Below are 27,378 nucleotides of genomic sequence, written 5' to 3'. Positions count from 1 at the left end.
CCACTCAGCTACCAAACCTCCCAGCTCCTGCCCTAATTCACAAACACACCTCGATCAGTCGATCGGTCCATGGGCCTCCACCTCCACTCCCAGAACTCAGCCAGACCACCATCTTCCCTCGTAATTCACCATCCTCCCTCACGCAAGTCAGACACGGGTCCCCCCACATCAACCTGGGGCTCTCACAAGCCCTTCTCCACACAGACTTCCAGAGAGATCCTTCCCCAGATCAAAACTGATCATTTCCCACCCCTCCTAAACCCTAAGTAGGCCTCCCCTCCGACCCCCTTGGGGTAAGACCCAACCCCACACACACGGCCCAGCCTAACTGCTCGGCTCTCTCCTCCCTGCCCTCTGCCCTCCAGCACACAAAATGCACCCTGATCCTCCCTCCTGAGGTCATGCTTACATTCACCCTTCTAGCTCGGCTTCTATGTACTTTTCCAGGAAGCCTTCCCGAAACCCTACAGGAGATCCGGTTTCTCCGGTACGCCCCCTGAAACGGCCTACGAGTTTCTGTAGCATTCGTTGTAATTATACTCCAATAACGGACCCTGCCATAGGTTAACAAACATGTCCCTGCCAGATGCAAATGTAGGGACGGGGCCATCGTCCTCACAGCTGGACCCCACTCCCCAGCTCTGGGCCTGGCTCAGGATAGGGCTCCAGACATTTGCTGCGTGGTGAGTAAACCGATCTCTCAGCCTGCCCTCCTCTGCACAGTACACTCTGGCCTATACGGAACAGTCTGTGGCAGCAACCCCCGCCCCCCCAAAAGCCAAGCTTCCTAACGCTCCTACAGGTCCCTTGACTGGAGGCTCTTCCCACCATCAAGATTCAACGCACAGGGGAGCGGCTCCGTGAGGCCTGCCCTGCCTGTTCCCTCCTCTGTGTCCCCACCGTGTGCCGTTCAGACACGCGGCCGCCGTCCCCACACTAGTACATCGTCCTATTGATATACCGCCTCCCTGGGAGCGGCTGGAGGGCAGGGTCAGCGTCTGAGGCTCGGGTTCATCAGGGCCTGGGGGCACCCCAAGCAACTCTATCTGTCCAGTACACGGCCTGCTTTGCGCTCATTTGCAACTATATCTTTTCTCCTGTCACGCAAAACGCTCTCTGCCACAGTCCCTCTTTCCACCCTCCCTTCAAGGGAGTAACAATAACAGTCTAACAACACCTCCTGGGATTTTCCCATCTATAGCCCCTACCCAGGCCCGCCCCCGAAAAGGAGACTGACAAGCAGCTGAGGGGACCCGGCTGTCCACCCCGAGCTGGTGTCCGCAGCTCCACATCGGCAGCGGCCGCAAAGGGCACAGACCTGCCCCCGCTTCAGCATTCCTGATGCACACACAGGCGTGAGAAGCAGGTGCCAGTGCCGACTCAGAGCCACCTCACCAAAGTGGGGGAGTACAGTGGGAGAGGAAGCGATCAAAACACAGGACTCTGTCTGCCAAACGCACTTGAGAACATTCTGAAATCGCAAATGGCCTTTGATCAGTCCTGCCTCAGTCACGCAAGGCTTCCATATTTCAGACAGTAACAGACGTGGGTTTCCAGAAACGAATGTGGGTCTCCACGTCACCTGGTGATCGGTTCCCCTCCGCTTCTCCCCCCTCCCCTTCCCCTGCAGCGGGGTGGCTAAGATGTCGAGCGAGAGCGGCCCCGATGCCCGAGCCCACGGCACTGTCTGGTGCCAGGGGACTCTAGCTGGGGACCGCAGCCAGGCCTCCCCCACACTTCCCTCTGCTCCGCTGGGCTCACGGGGCAGTCGGGGAGCATACCTGATGCATCGCTGAGACCCTCTCCATGTGCAGTGCTGGGTCCCCGCCACAGGCGCCCCGTCACCTACAGCTCCGGACCAGGCATTTCAGGGAGGCTTTGCCTCCTTGACCGCAAACCTCCCTGTGTGTGGGAACCTCCATCCAGATCAGAAAGTCCGTCTTCGCAGCTCAACCGTGCTCTTGGCGTGGCCCCGTCTGCCCCACACCTTCACATCTCGGAATCTTCGGCCAGACCACCACGTAGCTGTTAACAGTAAAAGCAGCCCCCACATACAAAGTGCCAACTAAGCACCCTTCGGGCGCTGTGATAAGCACTGCGTGAACACTGTGGCGTGCGGTCCTTACGACGACCCTGGCCGGTGGATACTCACATCCTACTACCCCACTTTACAGGTCAGGAAATTGAGGGCTAGCCAAATGAAGTGAACTTCCCGAGGTCATACAACTAAGAAACGATTAGGCTAGAAACAAATCCCTAACGCTGCCTGATCTTGAGCTCATTCTCTTAAACCCTAAGCGCCGCTGATTCCCACCACCCATCCCCTCATTCTCCCTCAGTCCGCAGATGGGGAAACTGAGGCACAGAGCTGCAAGGCAACGGGCCCGAGGTCACATTCAGCTATCTGGCACTGAGGGAAGAACCAGAAGCCGGGTCTCTCCCACTACACCTGGAACATTCACACCCAACAGTCAGCCATCCTCCTGACCCGACCACCCCGTCAAAAAAGAGAACAAACCCAAACCCACAGGCCAGAGAAGACAGATCCCTAACGTGATCCAACCTGAAGAGAGCAGGTCCCTTCCTCTCTAGGTCTCTTGTCCCCTAACCGTACAGCGGAGCTCACTGGCTCTCTGCGTCCTTGTCCTCTGCACCACCACCCACCCTGCAAAGACCCAGTCAGCACCGGAGAAGCTTCGACACAAAGACCTGGAGCCTCAGCACAAACCGAAGCGCCTCCCCGAGACCCGGCACGGAAGGGGGACTGCCTCAGAGAAATCCAAGCATCATCCGATTTAGGAACTCAGGAAATGAGTCCTGTCTCTTTCTGGAAGCCAAAGAAACGCACCCGCAGGGAAGGAAACTGAGGCAGAGCGCAGCAGCGGCCAGCAGGGCAAGGCCCAGAGGCAGAACCTCCCCGGGCCCCGGACTCCCCCACAGGCCCGTCATGCTCCCCTCCGAAGACCAGGGAGCGTCTGCCACATTTCCCTGGGAGCAGCCCCTCATCTCCGCTTCCTCTGTGTTGACCCCTTTGGCTCTGACACCCAGGAGCTTCCACAGGCAGCAGGCACGCGCCTGCGAGAAAGAGCGAGAAAAAACTACCACCGGCACAACGGTCGCGGCCCGCTCATCAAGCAAGCGAGGTCTAAACTGGCTCCTAATTAATATTAACCCTCCAAATCAGAGTCGTGCTCAGAAAACCCTGGATGAAGAGACACGGGGCGGGAGGGGAGTCTCCAATTTTCTTTTTACTTCATCTGGAAAATTAAGAGCACCGCTGATTTGAACAAGAAATCATCAAGGAAAGCAATCACAACTCCACACGGCCCGTAACTCAACGGACTTGGATGTGTAACCCGCCACTTTCGTGAGCTGAAATTAAAACGAGAGTGGCAAGAATAGCAATGACGGCACGGGTCTGTCCCTCCTTCTCCATCCTCAGAAAACACAAAAACCCCTACAGACGATTCCGAAGGAGTCAGGCAAGACATCCTCCTTGTTTCACAAAACAAGGCAGCAGAAAACTGGTCAAAGTCGCCATCTCAGTCCTTCGGATGAGGGTGTCCCCGAGACTCTTCCCCTCCAAGGATAATGAAGGGGGGCAGTGGGCACAAAGGAGCGAAAGGGGGCAGGGGTGCCTGGAGACCCTCTGCTCCAAACTTAACACTTATTTGCTGTTTCTGCATTAATTACAATAAACTGCTTCATAGCCTAGCGATCACTTAATGGAGCAGCAAATATGGCTTTTTCCCTATAATTAGTCAATGTAATCTACCACTCTTCCCCTCCTCCCGGCCACCCACCCCCTTCCATCCTCTCGCACACACCCCAGCCCCTGCCCAGCATCAACTCATAATCATCATCTTGCTCCTCGTTCCCGACAACATCTGGAAAATTCCACCTGATGGGCATGAGGTGAAGGGAGCTAATCTGGAAATGGGCCCAGAGATCTGGACACATAGATGCTCCTAAGTCATCTGGGGGCTTTCCCAGCCCTGACGGCACAACCGGAGGGTCAGGCTTCTCCAGACCGATGGCTGGGCACTGGACGCATTTCCTGGGGCTCTGGTACCCACATGTTTGTAGAGCAAAACCTACTGGGCTGTGTCCCCAAGTAAAAGGTTCTGTGAAAAGACACCTTCCTCCAGCTCGAGGTTCTCCCTCCCTCCCACTGTCCTCAGTCACAGCCGGAAGTCTGAGCATCCCCCAAACCTCTTCAACCATCCAGCCCTGTGCTTCTGGTTACCAAGTGTCAAAGGAACAAACAAACTTACCTTCAGAGGCTTGCGGAAACCATCTAAGGTTGCTGACCAAATAAAATCATTGGAAATTTGGCTTTTGTGAAATGAAGCCCCTAAAACAGCCCGTTTTGCCTGTAGACTGAAGATAAGAGCACCCCCTCTCCTGGCTAGCTTTTCTCTACTCAGCCTTCTAAGAACTCATCCCGTAACTCCACAATCTCCAGCAAGAGCAGTATACTTTATATCTTTCCCATTTTTCAAGATACCCCCAAAACACACATGCGCACGCACACACACACAGGAAAGGAAAGGGAAGGGAAGGGAAGGGAAGGGAAGGAAAGGAAAGGAAAGGAAAGGAAAGGAAAGGAAAGGAAAGAGAAAAAGAAGAAAAAGAAAAGGAAAAGGAAAAGGAAGAAAGAGAAAAAGAAAGAGAAAAAGAAAAGAAAAAGAAAAAAGCCCCTGCCCTTATAGAGGAAGGAACTGACACATTCTAAGCATCAACCATACACGAGGTGCCCGATTTACAGTGTCTCATTTCATCCCACGACTCTATTATCCCCATTTTTTAGGTACAGAATGGAAGCTCAGGAAAGTTTAGACACCTTCCCAAGGTCACAGGGTGAGTGGCAGCACCAAATTCCAACCAGAGGCCTGAGCGCCAGGGCCACGTGCCTACCAACCTACATGCCTCATTTGTTACAGCAAAGACCCGTGTTTGAATCCGAATTACACCGCGATCCCACCCAATCATATCTATTCACACACATATGTCCACACATGTATATACGCGCTCTTTTGTATTTCTCAACTGCTTAGGGAACAAATACGTCAGGCAGGAGCACTGTAGTGCTGAACAACAATTCCCCAACTATCAAGCAAGCACAGTCCGCATTTTGCCAGGTTCTTCCTCACGATACCGTAACTCACACACCCAAAGCGCCTACTATGTGCCAGACACCGGCACTTTATACGTCAACTCATGGAATCCTTAGAGCATTCCACGAAGGAGAGACTATTATTGGGTCCATTTCACAGACAACAAAACTAAGGCATGGAGCATTTAGACACCTTGCTCAAGCTCACACAGCTGGTTAGTGGCAGAGCACGGACTCAAACTCAGCCTGCTCCGAGTCCAGGCTCTTACACCCTAAGCTACAGCACTTCAACAGAAAGCAGTTAAGAATAAAAATGTCGATGAGTAAATGTGGGGTGGGGCACGGGGTGGGACCAGGTCTGCATCTGGAGACCTGGATGGCACCACCTCATTCACAAGCTGCTGCCACGATTTCTCTTCCGTGAACAACTGTTCTACTCAAGCTCTCCTGCCGACATCTGAGACAAGGGCCCAGAAAGCCCGAGGAGCCGGTCTCCAGGCACCTTTTAAAGCCCCTGCACAGGCGGGGGAGACGTCTGAGGATGCTTGAGTTCTAGCCTACAAAGCACTTCTCTGCTGCCTGGGGGCGTTGTCTGGATAGCCCCAAGAAACGGTCATTGCCCATTAACACAATCAGCCCTTCTCCTGGATGCCCAGGGGGTCTGCTCACCCTCTCTGCATCATCTCTGGGCAGCTCAGGGAGGAGCTCAGGGGCCACTCCCGCGGTGGCTTCTGCTCTCATCCACTGGGGTCCTGCTGAAGAGGGGCAGCGAGAAGAGCTAACACTACAAACGCACAGGCTCTGAGCAAACAGGGCGATGGGTGATAAAGGCAATCACGACATGCTAACGTGGCAGTGTGCCAAACACAAGCTGCCCAGGCAGGACTTGAGCTCGAAAGAACTTTAATTGAATTCTTTCAGCAAGTGCAGCAGAAAAATTCATAATGAGGTACCCCCCCACACACTATGTCACTCACTTCTACACTTGCGTGGATCCAGTGAAAAATCACTTTTAACAAGGATATGGGAACATGTGTGGACGTTAACCCGAACGTCGTGTACTGCAGGGAAAAACAACGATCCGACCCGTGGATTTTTATTTTCAAAGCGATTTAAGTGAGGCATTCTGCCATAATCAGCTTTACTACCCCTGTTAGTATAGGAAAACAAGTTCTGAACCTAGCTCCCTCGTGGAAAACGCAAAATTTGTATAATTAAAATTATACTTGTGAAATTCAAACACACTTTAATTTCCTAAGGGTCCCCTAATCAAGTCAGAAGTTCTTACTAAAACCAATTATCCGTTTTGAAAACAGAAGAGGAAACATACGCACGGAGCAGTCTTGTGGAGATTCACAGCCCAATTTTTTTCCTGGGCTCAAGCGCCCCTGATTCGATCCTCTCTCCCCAGGTGCAAGGGAAAGTGAACCTAGCTCACTGGTTTTGATGAAGGGTTATGTGCCTGAGTTTAAACATTTTCTGTTTGTTTGTTTGCCCTCAGCTACAAAAGCGACCCACCTGAGAGACATCCCAGAGGGAATGGAGTTGAAGGGATAAAAGAAAGAAACCAGGCGAGCATCAATAAATACACAGTTTCCCCCCACCCCTCCCCACTCCGGGCCCCATCGGGTGTTTTGGCTTAGGATCTCCCAGCAGTTTTCAAACACCTGCCCAGTACTGTGCTGGATACTCCGAATGCTCCCTCCGCTGCCGGGCTGAGGCACGAGACGGAAGATGCCAGCTTCACTCTTGGAAAGGGCAGACAAGGCACCAAGAACCCCAAGGCCCCACTGGATGAGGCTGCGGCAACCTGGGATCTCACCTCCTCGCCAGGTAATCTACCTGAGATGTTCCTGCTCTTCCTGGGCAACTGGAAATTCTTGCACAAGAACAACGTGGAAATACAGAATACACTCCAAGGCACTAAAATATTTAAAAGCAGCAGTTGTGACGTTCCATTTATACCATCAATATGAAATGTTATCACGATGGCCAGGGCTTGAAAAAAAAGGAGGGAGACGGGGCGTCTGGGTGGCTCAGTCTGTTGAGCGTCCAACTTTGGCTCAGGTCATGATCTCACTGTTTGTGGGTTCAAGCCCCGCGCTGGGATCTGTGCTGACATCTCTGAGCCCGGAGCCTGCTTCGGATTCTGTGTCTCCCTCTCTCTGCCCCTCCCCCACTCATGCTCTGTCTCTGTCTCTCTCCCTCTCTTTCTCTCTCTCTCAAATATATATAAACATAAAAAAAGGGGGGGGAGAGGAAAAAAAATACAAGCGAACAGGTTTTCTCCTCCTAGTTCCCTAGGACCCATTTCGGGGATGAGAATGTTGACCTTTCACACTCTTGGCTTCAGTGTTCCAGCAGCGCCCAGGGCTGTGGCGACCACCTCCAGCGCCACCCGCCCAGGCTCCTGCAGGGACCCGGAAGATAAAACAAAATGCTTCCAGGTTTCAAACTTTACTTTGCAGTGGGTGGAAATGGAGAAGCCGCCACACGTGGCCTCTCTAGGAGGGAGAATACTGCAGCAGGCCGAGCGGGGTCTGGTGTTACAACTTCCATCGGAAGGCCCTGGGAAACACGGTGCGTGCGTGCACACACACACACACACACACACAGGCGCCCACGCAGGCATGCAGAAGGGGACACACTCAGCCGAGAGCAAGTCATGGGAACTGCAGCTTTGCTGGTTCCTTGCCTCCCTCCCACCAGAGCGGTCACCTCATTAATGTCACTCAGCATCACATTTTGCTACACTCCGTTCCCGCAGGCAGCCCAAAGCCGGCTTCCATTGTAAACTTCTGTTCCTCGGGAAACTATCAAAAGCTTTGACTGGAGAGGAGAAAAAGAAAAACTTCCAGAAGGCCTCTCTGCTCACTCGTCCCACTCCTCCAAGTTTTTCTCTGTGGTGCTTTATTCAAAATCACTACACACACAAACCACGCTCTGAAAGTCATTTACAACATGCCAGCTTTAAAAAAAAAAAAAAAAAAAGAAGGGAAAAAAGAAAAGAAAAAAAGAGCTGGTGATTGCTGTGGCCCGTCTACCTGCAATTGCCCAAAGAGAATAATTCATTTCGGTGGAGGATATGGATGAAGCCCTGAATACATTCTAACACCGTTTTCTGCCCTTCAAAACAATAAAAATGTAAAAACCCAGACGAAAGAAGGCCTGAGAGAATCTCTTGACCCCAAGGAATTTATTCTCTTGGATCTTCTAAAGCACTCTCTCCCCAGAATGCATCATCAAGACCATTTTATTAGATTTTTCTAAACCCTTGAAATTGTCACATAATTGAAACAGAAACAGCAATTTAGAGCTCCGAATGGATTTCTTAAAAAGAAGAGTCTGGGCTGGCCCAACATCCCCTCCTTGGCTGCTCTCGCCCCTAACCTAAATTTAAGACCCTTGCACACAAAACCCTATTTATCTTTTAAATCCTCCCTTGCCATAAAAGTTACACATTCCCCTAATGCCTTAGATTTCAGGACATTTGGGAGAAACTCATCCCAGACAACAGGCTAAAAAAAGAATCCATTAGCATTAACTTGCCTGTCACAGTCAGTGACAAATAAATGAATGTGATGCTTTCAGATCAGTCATTGGTGGAACTACCCCCAGGCAGATAAAGACCAGGCCTGGGAGAGAGAAGGCTCATGGAGAGACCTCTCACACAGCGGTGTCTGAGCTGTCCCCCAGCTGCTCCCCAGGACTTCGCTCTCAAAGGCAGCAAAAACACAGGCATCAGACACAGAAAAGGAAACGCATTCTCAATGCCCACCGGGCAACCCCAAGAGGAAGGATGGTTGCTATCTCCCCTTCGAGAGCGAGCACCCCCAGGAGCAGACCAAGCCACTGGACACGCAGTTCCCTGACTCTCAACGTGCTGTGCTATCCGTCATCCCCAGACACGACGACGGTACCCACAAGCTGCTGCATAAGGTCCTCCTATGATCCAGCCAGGGCCATCTTGGGAAACAGGAACAGATGACCGATGCTCACGCTGGGTGCCCCATGTACAGATACCATCCTAGGCCCTTCGTATGCATGAACCCATTTAATCTCCTAAACGAACCTAGGATGTAGGTACTGTCGACCCCCCCCCCCCCCCCCCGCCGTTTTACGGATGAAGAAATGGAAGCACACACCACACTCCTTAGCTCGTGAGTGGCATTCAGCTGTGCTGACGAGGTGTGTAGAAAACAAGCAGTAGACACGAACCTGCCTGCCATCGATGAACCTGACTTCATCGGCCAGACTGCCACGAAATCTGTTCCTCAGCCTGAGCACTTCACAAGCAGTCAGGCAAAGCACGAGAACCTAAAATCTACCCGCTTGTGCTGGATGCGGCAGGGCTTAGCAGTTAAGAGATCAAGGACCTGGAGGCGCCTGGGGGGCTCAGTCGGTTAAGCATCTGACTTCGGCTCACTTCATGATCTCGTGGTTTGCGAGTTCAAGCCCCGTGTCGAGCTCTGTGCTGACAGCTCGGAGCCTGGAGCCTGCTTTGGATTCCGTGTCTCCCTCTCTCGCTGCCCTTTCCCTGCTCGTGCTCTGTCTCTCTTTCTCTCTCAAAAATAAACATTAAAAACATTTTTTTTTTAATTAAAAAAAGAGAAAGAGAGCAAGGACTTGGAACCCGGACAGACGGTGGTCCAAAGGCCAACAGTGGTCGACCCTTACTAGTATTGTGGCACTAGGAAAGCCACTCGCCCTGCCTGGGTCTCAGTTTACCAGTCTGTCAAGTGGAGAGAATACCCACTACTGCAAAGGACTGTCGTCAGGATTAAATTAAAGGAAATTAATTACACAGAGGCTTAATATAATGCCTTGAACATACTGACTCACAATGTAAGTAACAGCCCTTATTTTGAGTTGGGATTTTTTTTTTATTATTATTATTATTCAAGGTCTCAGATAAAATAAAAAAGTACAGCAGGCAGACACACACCCTTGAGAAACTTTCCAGATCGTTGGGAGCTTGATGCTATCTACCCTTGAAAGAGAGAGAGAATAGAGATAACGCGGTCATGTATGTGGGGCCCAGTGGGAGTCCTGCCCCAAGGCTGCTTCTACAATGTACCACGGGGTGCTCGGTCCCAAGACCACCCTTGCTCACAGCTCTCACATCACAAGAGGCACAGGTCACACGACTCCAAAATCTCACGTTCTTCACACCAGGCAGCCACTCTGAGTGAAAGGTGACCCCGAGCAGACCTAGGAAGTCACAGGTGAGGCTGCTCAGAGCCACAGGGCCCACACCCCAGTGACATACAGACAATCTGCGACTTCCATCCCGAGAGATGTCATCTCATTGTCTATGCACAGTAAGGTCAAGATCACGGCTCGGACGAGGCCAGAGTAGAAAACCCCTGGGATTTTGTCTAGATCATGGCCCCCTGTTCGGCACATAAAGGGGAGAGGAAGGGAGACGATGGAAACAGGAGAATGACGGCGCTCCTTCCAGTTGCCACACACCCCAAAGAGTGGGCGTGGCAACTGCCAAGAACATCGCTCCTGAAGAAGGGCCTGCAGCCAGAGAGAACGCAGTACGAATGACGCTGAAGGCACAAGTCCGGGGTGGGAAGATCCCCATGAAACCGCATCAGCCACCGTCCCACTAGCGACCCCGGCTTCTATACTGACCCCCAAAAGCTCAGAACGTCGTACAGAGCATCCCCGGGATCCTGCACGCGCAAAACAGGCTCCCCAGCGCATGCCAAAGGAAGCACTCTTGTCTGCCCTGCCTGGCATGTGAGGCAACCCAGCCCGGCCCCGGCTCGTCTCCAGGCCTGAATCCCCAGTGCCGGGCGTGTGCACCACACACCCTTGGAGGCACACCGACCTCTCCGAGCCCCCCCGTACCAAGAACTGCATGCCTACCATTCTTCCCTCCTTCCTGCTCCTCAGGATCTAGGGCAAAGACCACCTCCTCCGAGAAGCGATCTTAGCTCTTCCTTCCTCTGGAGACCATGCCCGCCTCTCTGCTGTGCTTCCCACACCCTGTCCTGTACCACGGGGTAGCACCCCTCCTCCCACCCGGGACCTAAGACCCTTGAAGACGAGAGCCGTGTCACCTTTGCGTTCTGCATTCATTCCACCTGGACAGAGACGGACACTATGCCAAGGAGCAACAATCAACGCTGAGATTTGTTTTTTTGCAATTACTAAAAGCTACTTGTGCCCTTTGAGTTCACTGTCCAATAGTGGAAGCAATAAGGCACACACTTAAATAACCGTGAAACTCAGAACAAAGCGCCTAATGTAGTCCCCGGTGCCGAGCAGAAAACTTGGTAACTGCCGAGGACTGAGAGTGGCCGCTAAATGCACTGAAGATACAGTCTGTCCCCACCCCACCCCCCACTCCTGCGTGTTACGTTTCTGTCCACCTGCTCTCTACTAATCTGCCCCACTAGAGTGAAAGCCCCATGAGGGCAGGGACTTTTTGGTCTTGTTCTCCACACTATCCCCCGAAACGCACACATTCTCTGGCACGTAACAGGTGCTCGGTAACGTCTGGTGAATAAATAAACGAACACGTGCCCAGCACAGTGCCTAATGAACGCATCCGTGAGTCTCTGCTAACTTATTATTGTCTATTTTTTGCTCACTTATTTTACTGTGATTATTACCGTAGCTTGCCCTAACCAAAAGAGAAGATAAGGCGCTATGGAAATCCAGAGAAAGAAATATCACATGGAAGAGAGAGCAGAAACACCTCCGTGGAAAAGGTAACCCAAATCGGGCTTTGAAAGAGAGGTCTGTTTCGCACAGGAGGGAGAAGAAAGGGCGGTTCGGGTGGGGATACACCAAAGGGTAGCTATTCAGAGAAGGGGGACCGGTAGAAGAGAAGGAACCTGGAAGAAGACCGCCCCCCATCTCCCTGCCGTACAGATCTTGAAGGGCATGTACCACCAGGCTAAGAAGTTCAGACTTTGTTCGGTGGGCATTGAGGGTTTCCTGAATCCCCCCAAAAGTGGGTGCACAGAGTCAGCAATTAAACACACTTAAGCAAGCCCTTGTTCGATGAACACATCAGATCGAACATGAGATCAGAGGAGGTGAACTGCATCTCCCTTTTGCGTTCTTGGGACTTTCGGCCAGAGAACATTCAGGTTTAAAAACACAAAAGGACAAGAAGATGGATATGTCATCTCAAGGGGCACCCACGAGGGTCAGCTGGTTCCTCAGACAGTGCCCCCCTCTTCTTCTGTTCTTGGGGGGCAGAGGGTTCTCACCTGCCTGCCAAAAACGTGACACAGAACACATGAGCTCCAGCTTCCCGGCAGACTGACCTTAACACTGAAACGAAAGCATGCAAACGAAAGGCAAAATTCTCGGGAAAGGACATTTGGAGGACGAAGTGCCCCTCCTCTTGAGCTGACACCTGCTGCTGACTGAACACAGGAAGGAGCCACGCTCCCCGACGAGAAAGCAGCTAAGCCACTAATCCCCCAGGGTCCTTGCGGCCGTGGACAAGGCTGCAGACGCACCACCACGTCCCCGCCGGGAGCCAGAAACCCACCGGCAGGCCGGTTAACGGTGGCCAGCAAGGTGACAGCTGCAGATCGTCCAAGATGGCAGGACGCTAGAACGACCCGACCCACAGCAGCAGGGGAAGGCCAGCTGCCGAAAACTCACCCCTCGCCCGCCCTTGAGAAGCTGCCAAGAAACCACTGCCCCAGAACAGGAGGTGCGTGGCTAAGACGTTCGCGCTGTGCTGCACCCATCTGGACGGACGGATGCTTAACAGAGAACCTTCCAGGCCCTGGAGCCTCATCAGCGGATGAGACGGGAGCAGGAAAGCCCGGCCTTGGCTCAACCTTGCCACAACTTAGCTGTGTGACCTGGAGCAGCCGACCTGACTTCCCTGGACGTCAGCTGCCTCCGCTGTGAAAAAGGCAGGCTGGATTCATCTCGAGCATTTAAGTTTTGCCATGTCAACCATCAACAGCTCCCTGCCGGCAGGGGGCTTACATTCCAATCAGGATTTTTCTTAGGTCATTTTCCATTATTCTAACTTTCCTTCTTCTGCACAAATAATTCTATAACGGGGCGCCTGGCTGGCTCGGTCTTGATCTCGGGGTCGTGAATTCCAGGCCCACGTTGGGCGTAGAGATTACTTAAAAACAATAGTAAATAATTCTATAACACTGATACCAGCGGACGATTGCGGGCACTACTTTGCATCAGGCTCCCAGCAAAGAACTCTGCATACACGCTGAAAATCACTCCACGCTGGGCACTACACCCCTGTTTTAAAGAGGAGGAAACTGAGGCCTGGAGGGGCTCATGTGATGTGCCCACCGGTCACCCAGCTGCGACTGAAGGCAACTGGAAAGAGGATGAAGAAATGAGATCTCCGTTGATCAACAGATAAGGTTCTGGCCTCTAAAACCTAAGACGGTAAATGGCAACTCGGCGGGGAGTGGAGAATGCTTTATTCCACACAAGGAGAATCAGGGCAGACGGGGAGTTATGCCCAGACTCACTCAGGCCAGAAGATGTTCGGCAGCCTCCTGGTTTTTCCGCACGAGAAAAAGAACCCACAGGCTTGAGCAAAAGTCTTCCAGGCAGCCAACGCTTCTGCCCAAAGGGACTGACAAAATGATATGACATGATTGATCCCAATCAGCCCCGTTTCTCCAACGGCTTTAAATTAAGTCATCTTTTTAGAACAGCACGACCATTTTAATTTTTTAAAAGACAGAAAGGAGGAACCTCTTCCATTTTTTACAAAATGAAATAATCATCCAGAGAAATAGGAAGATACAGAACGGACCTATCGTCTTCTGATCAAAATGTACTTCACTAATTAACGGCCACTAGTCTCCAAAGAGTCGCCCCTCGACTAGTTAATAAAGCCCCATTATACTTCACTTGAGATGTGAGCATTTACGTCGCAAAGGGGGGATAATGAACTGCAGGATTCAAAACCCTTCCTTCGGGTCGCTCATTAAAATTCTGGTCAAAACGGATTTTTATTTATATGATACATTAAAGAATATTATGACAGTACTAATGTGAAATCTGTTCTTCACTGCCACGGATTTTCTTTCGTATTAAGTTACAGTTTCTTTCCACTAGTCTTGTTTTAACACCTCCACGACTATTTCTCTGGCGGGTGCTAGCAAAAAGGGACAGCCAGAAAGCAGAGAAATGCATGTTAACTGAAACGCTGGCTGACGTATCATTTACAAGCTCCTCGCCCAGCCCTCGACGGGGGACGGCGGGGGGGCACAGTTCACCTCACACTGGGACCCTAACACATACACACAGAAGTTTTATTGAAGGGGGATAAACAAAAACTAAATAAGGCTTGACTTAAATTTCTATACTCCTGCCAGCCGGGTTTTGGCTTCTCCAACACTAACTTCGGTCTGAAATCCCCATGGTTGGGCTCAAATTCTATCGGAAAATAACCGTTGACAAGGAAGGCACTTTCTCCCCACCCTGCCCCAACTCCCAACCAGCACAGGCCTCTTTTGCCAAATCCCCAGCCGCTCCCCTGGAGTTGAGCAACCCCAGAACCGTGTGAAAGGATGCCCTCGGGGGTCGGATGGAGACACACTGCCAGACAGAGTCACACAATGGGATGACATCACAAGGGCTGGGTGAATCACCCAACCAGGGAACTTCAAAGGGCGTGCTGGCTGTCGTGCCCCTCGAAGCCCAATGACCTCTCTGAGCTGCCTCCTCTGCCGTAACGGACAGGTGATACTCCTAGATGCCCTCCACGCCCCGCAGCACACAGGATCGCACTCTGGGCGAGGGGCTAGGTTGCCTATACACCGCTTCTCAACCCACGTGTGCCTCAGTTTCCTCATCTACAAATTGGACATAACACTAATACCCACCCTCACAGGACATGGGTGAAGACGAAGTGAGTTCGTATACACACTGTCCCTACAACAGTACCTGGCACATAAATTCAGATGACACCAGCATTATTACGAGGCCTCTCGTGGGGACTGGGGTGACAGCCTAACAGAGCTAAGAGTCAAAACAGCAGGTAACACATACGGTATTACCACCACATTCCAGGGCTTCCTTTCTGGAAGCACCTGACCTTTATTAACTTATTTAATCCACGCAAAAACTTGATGAGACGGGGTACATGAGGTTCCAAGAAACCAAATGATTTGCCCAGATTCACACAGCTAATGAGCGGCATGGCCAGGATCCGAACCCCAGCTGTTGAGTCTGAAAACAGTAAGAATGACAATTAAACCGACAAAAACAACAGGAGTGGTGGAGATGAGGAGTTAGGAGGTCCTCACCCTGTGCCACACACCCTGTGTGTGTCCTCTTTTATTCCTCACAAAACCTGCTAAGGGAGCTACTCCCATCACTGCCATTATACAGAGGAGCAAACAGACTGGGGAAGGTGGTTTGCTCCATGTCTCGGGACCTGGGGATTCAGATGGAGATGACGGACAGGAAAGTCCTTTGTAAACTGTGTCATAAAAAGCAAGGTATTGTTATGCAATCCCTAGAACGCCATGGAAAGATGTCTTCCCCCACCTGGTATAATGTTTGCTCACATCCAAAAGTCTGACAATCCGCCTAAAACATCCCAGACTCCAGGTTGGGGGCGGGGAAAGGTGCACACCTTGACAAGTTCGAGAAATAGTCTGTCTCGTTTTCAAGTTGAATGCCTCGCTGAAAAGCCAAATGCCAGAGTATGTTAAATTGAAATATAGCCTTCTTGGTTAAAAAAAAAGTGGCAGGGGGTGAGGGGCGGGGAAACAACAGGGAAGAGAAAACAGGTCAAACCCACAGTTTGACCAAGTCAGGGATTTTTCCAGTTTCCCTCTAGGGTAATCTGATCCTAGTTCTGGCTGATCAAATGACTAACCTGGAAATTTGAAGATTCACATTTATGGAAGAAACAGTAATTCTTCCAAACCCAAGAAATCCTGCTAGTTCTGGAAGCCTCTGAAATGTCAAGGATTGCATACAGTTTGAAAAGCAACCTTTAAACAGGTAACAGTTCCAAAGTTTGTGCTCTGTACGGAAAAAAAATCTAACCTCTTTGGTTCAGTAATTGCTATTCTTTGCTTACTTATTAGGAAAAAAACGTCTTAAGAAAGTATTTTGCCATGTTTATTTAAGAGATTTGCGTTTCCTTCGAAAGACAAGAAAGGAAAAGAAAAATTATATGGAAAAAAAAAGGAAGAAAAAGGAAGGAAGGAAGGATCACATGGCAAGGTCTAAACCTGAAATTCTCAAAATCTCATCCACAAATGCTAACTTTTTCTTCATTAAAGTTCTTCATCCCTCCCTTGACACAATGAAAAGCTTGCACTTCTGGGAGACTATGCTTGAAGAAATAAACTGAATTTTCAAAAGCCACAGCCCTTTCCCTTTGTGACCTAGAATCAAGAAGTTTTGCCAGTTACCCTCTCCCTAGAAGAATACCAAGGCCACAAGATACAGAAAAAGTCTCTCCTGAAATTATACAGGGAAGAAAAAAGTATAATTAAAACCTGCAATTGTAACACATAAGCCTGTACATTTCACCTCGGGTTCCATGCAGCTCAGCTCTGTTCTCAAAGCCAGAGCTGGCGAGCCCCGTGGAAACCACACACTTGTGAAAAAGTGAAGGCCTATCTCGATCCCTGAAGCAAATCCTGTAGTACCACTTCTCCAAGGTTCTGTCCTCAGGACTTGTCCCCCAGGCCCTGGCACTCGCAGAAAGAGTAGCACTGTTGGTTTCCAGTGGGCCCTGAGTGATCCCTCCCACCTGAAACCAGAACATCCACTGCCTCCTCTGTCAGATTTAGGGCTTCGTGGGTCTACGAAGTTGTTTCCAAGAAAAGACAAGCTGTTTACTCAAATTCTACTCCTCTCCATAAACTCCACGTTGCAAGTCCTCAAAAGAAGAACCCTCCAAAAAAGACTCACAAGCAAATGTCCAAGTTTTCCTGATATGATCTTGGCAATGCTCAAAAGATAAATAGAGGGTTTGCATAAATATTGCAACAGATGGAGCTCTGTCCTCCCACGAAGGATCAGGGTTGGCCCTGCCCCCTGTTGGATGCTCAGAACCCACCTCGGGACGGCTAGATTGCAGACGCACACGGTTATCTGGCGGAGAGCTCCTAGCCCGGGCCTGGACTCTCACAGCCACAGGCTGGTACCCTGAAGGAACTGAGGGCACCAGGTTTCAATGCTTCATTGCCAGTACTCTGAAATCTGAAATCCTTGGCGACCATCTCTGAGCGCTAAAATCCTACTACTGATTCTCCCACTTACCTTGGGTTGCGCCCGACGAGGAAATGCAACTTTGGGGTCGATCTGGGGGAATAAAAAGGGAAAAGTGAGAGTCAGTTCCAGTATTGGGAGACAGGGAAAAAAAATTATGATTAATCACCTAATTATTAATCACTCATTTCTCAGGCTTATAACCCAGCTTTTAGTAACCGTCTCAGGCCACTCAAAAGTTCCTTAAGCTTTGATCCAAACTTTACTCATCCCTCCCACAATCTAACAAACAAAGCTAGCCTTTCTAAATGCCCTACCACGTATTTCAATGTGTGATGCTCCTAATAAATTAGATCCCACATGTTCTTATTTAAGCAAACGCTGGTCTTCCACAGGCACTGGACATTGAATGGTTACTTTCATCTAATTTGCATCTCCCAGCCACGGGAGAAGAGATGGGAACATCATCGTTGAAAAAAAAATTATAACCTGAAAAATTAAACGTAAGTTTCAGCAGTAGGTAACTGGATAGTACATCTTCTCCCGGGTGATAACTAAACAAGGCAGGTGGGAAAGGAGATTCCCAAAATTCTTTTAAATCATCAACATCCAAAAACTCTCCAAAGAGATCCAACACGATGCTCGACTTGAGTCCATTCATTCGTGTTGGCAAAAGCATGGTTACCTGAATTGACCAAAAAGATAGCTCATTCTGTATTAGACCTCGAGGGAAAGCAGGTGTCAAAAACTATTCGTTCTTAAGAAATAATAATAATAAGATAAAAAAAAATACATGAGCTAAAACCACCTGGATTTTAAAAACCACACGGGGTAAGACTCTATGAGCAACCAACCTCAAATTACAAAAGTAAGGAAGGCCATCATGGGGAGAGGGTAAAAAAAAATGACTGAAAAAAAGAAGTTAGAATCTAGTGTATCGATCAGGATATTCCTCTTACCCCAACCCCAATCGAAATGGAAAAACATTCTCTACCCCAGATCAAATGCAGAACCCATGATTCTCAATCAAGGAATGGCTTTAAAACTCAAAACAATTCCCACGGAAACACTTGAAATCTAATAGGCTGATTCCAGGTGGGGGGAGTTGTTGGATAGAAACTATGGGGAGGGAAAGAATAAAAAAATTCCCCATTACTGGTTTTCATTAGATTTCTAAATATCACAAATCTTTGGGTAAAACTCAACACAGAATATTGCTACAAGTTTATTTAGAGGCTCTGGCTTTCATAGTACAATTTCCCCCTTTTAAAATGTAAACCTGAACCTTGTTTTCAGTTCTGTCATTGAGGGGGTTGGAATAATGCTTTGGGGAAAAGTACAGAGAAGGGGGAAGGCACACCAGATAGTTCTTGCTCCCAGACTTATATCCCTTAGGACATCCCAGCAGTTAAGACATACAAAGATTTACTACTTTTATGAAGGTAGTTTACAGACCTAACAAAAATCCACAGCATGTTTTTTTACCTTTAAACATCACCTGAGAAATGAGAGATTACTTTTCAAAAACTAAAACAGACAAAAGTCTCTGATCTAGGAAACTACCCTTTCATCAAGATTAACATTACCGCATCTACAGGTGTATTCAGCACTGACTAGAGCTGTCTACAAGAGAAATACAACAGGTGTGGATTTTCCATTCTGTTGACCAAACATTAAGACAGATCTGTCTTTTTATAAACACTCCCCCAAACTACTGGGTTTTTGGGTTTTTTTTTGGCTGACCAGCACAAAATTGCAGTAAGAAGTCACCTTGTTTGTGCAGAAAAAGGTGAGGGACGTGTTGGGAGAGAGACCCGAAGCTGGGGGAATAGGGAACAGTGAAGAAAGTGAAACACTCAAGAAATATCTAAAATTACAAAAACCAAAGCCAATTCAGAATGCCCATATCGTGTGTTGTGAAAACAGCATGTTATATCACCAGGCAAGTTCGAGGTCTTCAGTGTGCAAAGTAGGCACTCTGAAATCTCTCAAGGAGGGCACAGGTCAAGACAGGTATGGCGAATCCCAACCTTTTGCACATCCCTGTCAACTATTTTCTTTTTTTTTTTTTTAACGAACAACAAAAACAAAAACAAAAAAACTACCAAAAATTAAAACATTAGTTAGTTAGGTACAGCTCTACTTACTGTAGCTACAAATCCTCTAGGAAAAGACTAGGGTACTATTTTGGATGTGAATGGCCGTTACCTAAACAAAGCTTTTAAGGTAACGTAAACAAGATCCTCGTTTCCATGTCAATAAACCAACCGCTTCTGCCTCCTGCACTGAACGTTGAAACAAAGTCAAAATCTAGGTTATACTAAAGAATAGTGACCAAAACATATCCACAAACAATTAGGGAGGGAAAACCACAGGCTTTGCACCTGATACTGAGGGCTATGACCCACCAACCACCATAGAAACCAAATACTATTTCTCTTACCCGGGGTAGGGAGAGGGAGTGAATAATAAATTCCTGAATTTGCCTTCAAATATTTTCCTCTTTAATTCTGCTAGCTTTTTGAAACGTCTAGCCAAGAAGTTAAGGAGGAAAAAAAAAATTTCTTCAGACACTCATTATCACCCTACAAATGACTGTCCCTAAAATTAAATTATCTAAAAGCACAAAAAGGCTGGGCTGCAAGTTATGACAAGTCCAGCACAATTAATAAAGCAACTTAAAATGTGTGGGGGTCCTGTCTTTGGGGGTAGGGACCTCTGATCAGAGAAAGAGGGTAAATTTGCAAATAAATTCACTTGCACCAAAGGTGGCCAGGTTTCTTTTCTTTTTTTTTTTTTTTTTCCATTTCCCCTCAATGTAAAAGCCAAAAGGGACTTCAAAGATCACCCTGTTCCACTCCTGTATTTAACAGAAAAGGAAACTGAGGCCCTGGGGCAGGGAAAAACTTGCCCAAGTTCATAAAGGGCAGCTGGGACTAGAACTTGACCCCTTGCCTTGCCCCACTACCCACCACAGAGAAGAGTGGTCCCAAGCGGCCCAGCACTGCATCCCAGTGCCACCTCAGGGACCCTGCTTTGGCAGATGTATAAAAACTGTGGGGAAATTCTAATAGAGGTAAAGGGAAAGGGGAGAGCCACAAAGCCAACACAGGGGTCTAAATAGAACACCACGAGCTCCCCCCTGCATTATATTTACTGCTATATACTAGTATCTTTCTTCCCTTCCTCTTCTAATCTCTACCGAGAGACTTTTCCCCTCTCAACACTGGACTCTGAAACCTTCTAATGCTATAAAAGTATCCACGTTCAAAATAAAGGATCTGGGGGGGGGGGGGTGGAGGAAGCAAAAACAAATCACTTGGAAACCCCAGGCCTTATCAGTCTTAGATTTCACTCCATCTGGAGTCACCCGCTGGACGCCCAGCTTGGCTCTGTGAGGTCTCTCCTCCTCAAACCACATTCCAAATCCGAAGTGCCCCAAGAGGAACCTGTTGCCTGAATCTGTGATTAGCGCCCCCTCGCCGTCTTCCCGTCCCCGGTCCCTCTCGGCTGGCCACGGAGCGGGCTGTGCCTTCTAAAAGCCAGTTCCCACAGCCACAGTTGGTAACGCGTGCTATGCTCGGCTGACAAAGAAAAGTTGCCTTTGCTCTGTGGTGTAGTTTCTCTGCAGGGTCCCTGGGCCCCGATAGATAGCCTCTCCCCAAGCCCACCCCTCCCCCAAGCCTTCGCTCCGGAGCATCTGGAGCTGCAGTGGGACAGGCTCTAAAAAGAAAACCCCAAGCCCAGCCATTGCAGCAAACTTTAGAGCCAACTCGCAAGCCCTGCTTATAAGTACCCAGTTCTCAGCACAGAAGCAAAAGAAAGCACTGTCCCTTTAAATGGGGCTGTCAATGCCCAGATCGGTCCTGAGCAGGGGCAAACAACAACAACGACGACAGAAAGCAACCTACCGTCTTGGAATCTAACTCATGGTGGGGCTGACCTAATACTTTATCTACACTTGCTGGGTCTGCGAACGTGACGAAACCGAAGCCTCTGAAATGAGACAAAGAGGGAGAAAAACAAACAAGAAAATGTGACACCATTGAAAGCAACAAGGAGTGAGCCCTAATGCAGAATGGAGAGCAAAAGTTGCCCCCTCGGACCCCCACTTCCCACAGCCCTCCCCCAATTCCCCTCCACCCCGCAAGAAAACACATCAAGGTTAATGGGGGAAGTGGAACGGGGGCAGGGCGGGTGGAGGTAACTTGGAAAATGCTGGTGTCTCCACTCTTTCGCCACCTCAGTTTCCTCTCCTCCTCCCCTTCCCTTCTTAACGCTTTGTTTTATTCCCAAGAAAACCCGGCACTCGGCACTCGGAAGAGATTCATCCAGCTTTCTAAAAGGGGCTTAAGAGTTTGGGGAGCTGGGAGTGTGGGGAAAGCATACATTAAAAAAAAAAAAAAAACTATGTAGAAAGTGAATGAAGCTGAACGTCATCTTAAACAGGAGAAAAAAGAAGCGACGGGAAAATGACTTAAAGCGGAGAGATGGACATCTCTGTATCCAGAGTTCAACCCCAATTAACAATAACCTTTGGGGTTATGGGGGCGGGGGCGGGGGTGGAATAGAGCGACGTTCGAAACCAGCCACATGCCTGAGCCCCATTCTAAATCCGCTTAGCTACTTCCGAAGACACCTCCAAAAATAACACTTAAACTTTGTTCTAAAATAAAGACAAAATCCAGAAGGGAATGGTTTACCTGGAGCGTTTCGTAGTGGGATCTCTCATGACCATACATTCTCTAATTTCTCCAAATTTGCTAAAATAGTCTCTAAGGCTATCTGTAGAGAGAGAAAGAGAGAGATGGGGGGGGGGGGGGGGAGAAGGTGTGGAAAAAAAAAGCAATGCAAATTTTGATCAAGGACAAAAACCAAAAGTAGTTTTCTGCTGTTATTCTGTTTTGTTTTTGCATTTTTTGCACACGCGGGGGAAATTCGGCAACAGAGGTCGCGTAGAGGGCTCGGAAAGGATTTGCTATTTAAAAAAATAACCTTGCACAGGAGAAGTGGGGAGCCAATGGCGGGGGGGGGGGGGCTCTTACACCGGGATAACAAAGAGCAATAAAGAAGCCAAGAAGGGGGGGACCCAGACGTCCCCCCCTCCCTCCCTTACCTGGTGAGGTCTGCCAGCTCAGTCCACCGATAAACATTTTACTAGAGGGAGAAAACATAACAGAAGTGAGCACCGATGTCAGATCGGCCATTTTGACGTGTAACTTACAAAAGCTAAAAGGAAAGCGGGGGGGAGCGAGCGAGCGAGAGCCGGGAGGTGGGGTGGGGGAGAAGGTGACGGCGAAATGCAATCCAAAGGTGTGTAACTTCCACGGGGGGGGCGCGCGGGAGGGGAGGGGGGGCGCGGGAGATGCCCGGCTCCGCGCACCGCCGTCCCCGCCGCTGCAAGGAGAGCGAGCCCGAGGCGGCGCGGTGGGCAGCGGCTGGAAACTTACCCGGGGTCGTGCTGGGAGTCGTTGGCGCTGCCCGAGGTGCCTTGGCTCCCATTTGCCTCCATATCTGAGCCCCCCCGCCCCCCCCACCCCCAAAAAACCGAGCCCCACAGCGATCCGAGCGGAGCGGCGGCCGGCTCCGAGCCCCGAGATCTCCCGCTCCCTCCTCCCCCTCCTCCTCCCCCCCGCCCGGGCTCCTCCGAATCTCTCAGCGAGCGGCGGAGCCGGGGCAGCGGCGAGAGCCGTCACACGTGGGCTCGGCTTAGCTCAGCCCCGCTGCTCGCACACCCCCCCCGTCCCCGCCCCCCCCCCGGCCCATCCCCACCTCTCCCCCTCCTCCTCCCCACCCCCATCTCCTCCTCCTCCTCCTCCCCCTCCTCCCCGGCGCACGTGGGGCGGAGTTCTAGAACGTCGTGTAACCAATGCCGGTGACGTCACGCACCCCGGTGCGGCCCCCGCCTGCCCGCGCGCGCACACTCGGCCCCCCGCGGCCGGACCCACGGGGGCGGTGCGCGAACCCCGAGGCCGGAGGCGGCCCCGCCTCCAGCCGGGCAGGGCGCCGGGCGAGGGGGAGCGCACCCCGACTTCCCGGGATCACATGGGCTGCGGGGGGCGGGTGGATCGGGGGAGGGGGAGGCGCGGGGAACTCGCCGCCACTCCTCGCTCGGGCATGGGAGGAGACGCCCCCCACCCCCTCCAGTTCGGCCTCTTCATTCAAGTTCGCCGCCCCAGCCACCGGGATCCGGGGATGGCACCAGCCGCCCGGCCGGCTCTGCGCCCTTTTTCCAGCCACCGCGCAGAAATTTAGGTCAAGGACGTCGGGATCAAACCCGAACCCTGGCGCTCCTCGGCGGGCCCCGGAAACCCCCCAGGATCGGGCAGCTTCAGGATTGCGGAGACCCTCCCGCACAAACACCAGCCACAAGTTTTATTTTCCTTTCGCGCTGGAAGTTCTCTCTGGCTCTCGCTCCACACCGGCACGTCTTGCGCCGCTCCCCGCCCTTCCCCGGCAGAGGTACGAATCCGTGCCGGGGAAAGGTTATTTTGGAACTTTGAGAAACTGACGCGATTCCAGTGGTGAGAAAGTGCCGAAGGAGGGGTTTCCGCGTTAATCATACGGAGTTTAAAAAATATAATAAAATAGGTTTATAGGGGTCAAGGTCAAATGATTGGGGTTCAAAGCAAATTTTTGTATATAGTGAGAAATCGTTTTGAGGCATCTTTGGGATGGCTGGGAAGGGTGGTTATTTTCAGGAAACCCGTCTCCAATGGTTCGTTATATATTTTCACTGTCTCTATGCCGTATGTGGTTGAAATAGCCCAGGACCCCCACCATCTGGGGAGGTAGCTAAGGGTAGCAGAAGGCTTCAGACACACACCCCCTAGCTACCACCTTGATAGCAACGTGGTGTCGCACAGGTCCTGGTACACAGTAGGTGCTTAATAAATATTCGTTTCATCCCTTCCCGCCCCGAAAACCCCAAAAAGACGATGCCTGCAGCTTCCCAAAGGCATCACACACTTCTCCAGCAGATTCCAGGCTGGCCAGATTCAAGCTGGATTCAATTTATGAGGTCTTGAAAACAATAAGGATACAATTATCCTTATTGTTTTAAATTATTACAATAAATTGACTTAATATGGCATGAGGGGCAACATAAAGTTGTGGTTCATCAAATACGCAGATTAATGTTAAGTATGAATTGATGCCCAATTAACACGTTCCCATTAATTTTCATAGGATTAGGACACAATGGAATACACTCAACACCAAAACTGTACCAGATTCACTGTGGGTCATGGGAAAGTGGAATATGTGGAGCCTTGGATGATCAGATTCTTAATCTCCCTGTCCTAAATTTGGGATAATTCCTCACTGACAGGATTGATGGGGGTGAGAGGAGAGATTGGAGTAAAGAAATAGAAAAGTCCATTTTTTTATTGCAAACCTATATGGGTTGTGCTTATTATCAGTCATTACTTAACTATGGTTGTTTTGAAGACACTTTAAAGCTTTGAACCACAAACCCAGGCATTTTCCCGTCGCTCCAAGCTGCTTCCCAAATCATCTGGGGTCTCATGTGATGATGGCCCAGTTGTTGTTATGGTCATTGTTTATTACGACCATTTTCCATAACAAAACGCAGACAACAGAGCTAGTTGGATTTCGTTTGGGATTTTTATACTAGAACCACAGACCATCTGAGGTAGAAAGGCCTTTCCTGACCTTACCCCCTCATTCGACATCAAGGTCCCAGGGGAGCCAAGCTGGGCGGGCTACACCCCACCCCCACCAGTCAGCTCCTAAGAGGGGCTCTGGCCAGCACTCTGATGCCCTTTGGCTCTGTTGCATGCATATTTATTCTGTCCTTCACGAGGTGAGAGTGGGGTGCCCTTGTTGCCTGTTGTAGGCCTACACAAGCTGACACTGAGCTGAATTAAAACCCTGAGAGGGTCCAGCGCTGCAATTACAAAGTCAGTGGTTGAGGGAGAGCTTGATCTTATATTTCCATTACTACATTGTTTTCACTTACTTGTTTTTCATTTACAGGCGGTAACATTTTCTCTTCTTGGTCTATAATTCTCTGAGTTTTTGACAAATGCATAGGAGGGAGCAATCACCGCGATAACCAATCCAAGATGCAGAGGAGCTTCACTGTCCCCAAAAAATTCTCCCTTGCTGCGCCTATGCACCATGTTATTTGTAATAATGGTATTATTTATTATACGTTTGTTTTCCAGGTCACTCACTTAATGCAGCCCCCAGGTCACGAGAATTTCAGCAGCACCATGTCGGTCGTGTACGCTCTCTACAGCCCTTGACACTGTTAGGTGCTCCCTTCTTGTAACTCACTCTTCCCTTGGCATCCTCGATGCCCACATTCTTTTGGTTTTCTTCCTACCTCTCCAGCCATTCCTTCTCCGTCTCTTTGCCCCGGTTCCTCCTCTGCCTTTCTTTTAAATAGTGGTGTTCATTCTCTCCCCTAGCTACCTACCCTCCCTGGATGAGCTCCTCGGAAGGGTGGGTTTAAATACTACTTACTTGCTGATGCCACTCAAATTAAAATCTCTGGCCTGTGGTGCCTGGGTGGCTCAGTTGGCTAAGCATCCCACTCTTGATTTTGGCTCAGGTCACGATCTCACAGTTCATGAGATTGAGCCCCACATCAGGCTCCGTGCTGACAGTAACTTGGGGCTTCTCTCTGTCTCTCTCTCTCTCTCAAATAAATAAACAAACTTAAGAAGAAATCTTTGGCCTAACTTCTCCACAGAACTCCAGGCTCTGGTTAATTTCCTTTCACTAACTCCGCTTAGCCTTCCTGCGAGTACCCCAGACTCAACCTGCATGTCCCAAATCACATGCATGCTTTTTCCCCCTGAATCTAAGACTCTCTTAAAATTCGTTATATGAATCAACAGAACCCCAGTCATCCTAGAGACAAGGTTGGCCCCTCTCCAGGTTGACGCCTTCCCATGCACGATCATGAAGGTGTGTAGGTTTCACTTCTTAAATATCTCTCAAATTCATCTTCCCTGCTACCGCATCCCAAATCTCCCACTTGAGCCCCTGTGATAGCCTTCCAAGCATTCTTCCCACACCATTTCTTCCTCCACTAATATGCCAGGAAGGCTTTCTCTGACCTCTCTGACCCGGTCAAATCCCCCTTGGTAGGCACTGTTATCCTGCCAGAATGTCCTCTATGTACCTAAACCTGTGCAATCATTTGCTTTGTCACTCACCTTCTCCACCAAAACATAAGCTCCCGGGTGTCTCTGCTCTCCACAAATTAGCACAGTGCCTATCAGTGCATGGTTGACACTCACTAAGTATTTGTTGAGCAAATGAAAGAAAGGAAGGAGGGAAGGAAGGGAGGGAGAGGGAGAGAAAGAGAGAGAAGAAAGAAGAAAAGAAAGAAAAGAAAAGAAAGGAAGAAAATGGAAGGGAAGGGAGGAAGGAAGAAAGAGAAAGAAAAAAAAGAAAGAAAAAGAGAAAGAAAGAAAAAGAAAGAAAGAAAGAAAGAAAGAAAGAAAGAAAAAGAAAGAAAGCAAAAGAAAGAAAGAAAGAAAAAGAAAGTCAACATCTAATTCAGTTGTAGGATTTTTTGTATCCATGTCCGTAAGTCACATCGGCTGCAATTTTCCCTTCTTGTATTGCCTTTGTCTGGTTATACTGGCCTCATAAAGTGAACTAGTAAATGTTTCTTCTTTTTTCATTTTCTGGAACAGTGTGTATACAGTTGGAATTATGTGTTCCTTGAATGTTTGGTAGAACTTCCCGGTGAAATGTCTGGGTATGGAATAAACATTTCCTAGGTTGATTTCTACGGATTCCGTTTCTTTAGTGGCTGTGGATCTCTTTAGGTTTTATATTCTTCTTGAGTCAGTTCTTAAACATTGTATTTCTCAAGGAAGTGATTCATAGCAACTAGGTTTTCAAATGTATTAACAAAATGCTGTAGAGAGTTTCCTCAATATATTTGAAACATCGCCGCATCTATCTACAGTGTCCATTTTTCCTTCCTAGTATTATTGCATATGTGTCTTCCCTTTCCTGGATCAGTGGTGCTAGAGATCTCTGTTTATTTCACTTTGTGTCTTCTATGAGTGGTTTCA

The 27,378-nt window shown here is 49.5% G+C and overlaps 1 protein-coding gene across 4 annotated transcripts in view; it reads right to left on the bottom strand.

The window, feature by feature from the left end:
* MSI2 (musashi RNA binding protein 2) overlaps positions 1-22,911 on the bottom strand; it is a 393,577-nt gene extending 370,666 nt beyond the window's left edge. Inside the window, exons 1-5 of one of the 4 annotated variants that reach the window (XM_049636499.1) lie at positions 22,768-22,911; positions 22,434-22,474; positions 22,021-22,102; positions 21,229-21,313; positions 17,369-17,410 (exon numbers count right to left, since the gene is read on the bottom strand). In XM_049636499.1, coding sequence (XP_049492456.1) covers positions 17,369-17,410; positions 21,229-21,313; positions 22,021-22,102; positions 22,434-22,474; positions 22,768-22,829 — 312 coding nt within the window. In that variant the 5' untranslated portion in view covers positions 22,830-22,911. The remainder of the gene's footprint in view (positions 1-17,368; positions 17,411-21,228; positions 21,314-22,020; positions 22,103-22,433; positions 22,475-22,767) is intronic. The other 3 variants (XM_049636498.1, XM_049636500.1, XM_049636501.1) reach the window with 3 other exon arrangements.
* Positions 22,912-27,378: the final 4,467 nt, after the last annotated feature.

The sequence above is a fragment of the Panthera uncia genome, chromosome E1 (assembly GCF_023721935.1).
Source record: "Panthera uncia isolate 11264 chromosome E1, Puncia_PCG_1.0, whole genome shotgun sequence".
NCBI lineage: Eukaryota > Metazoa > Chordata > Mammalia > Carnivora > Felidae > Panthera > Panthera uncia.
This window is presented reverse-complemented; position numbering and strand designations above follow the sequence as displayed.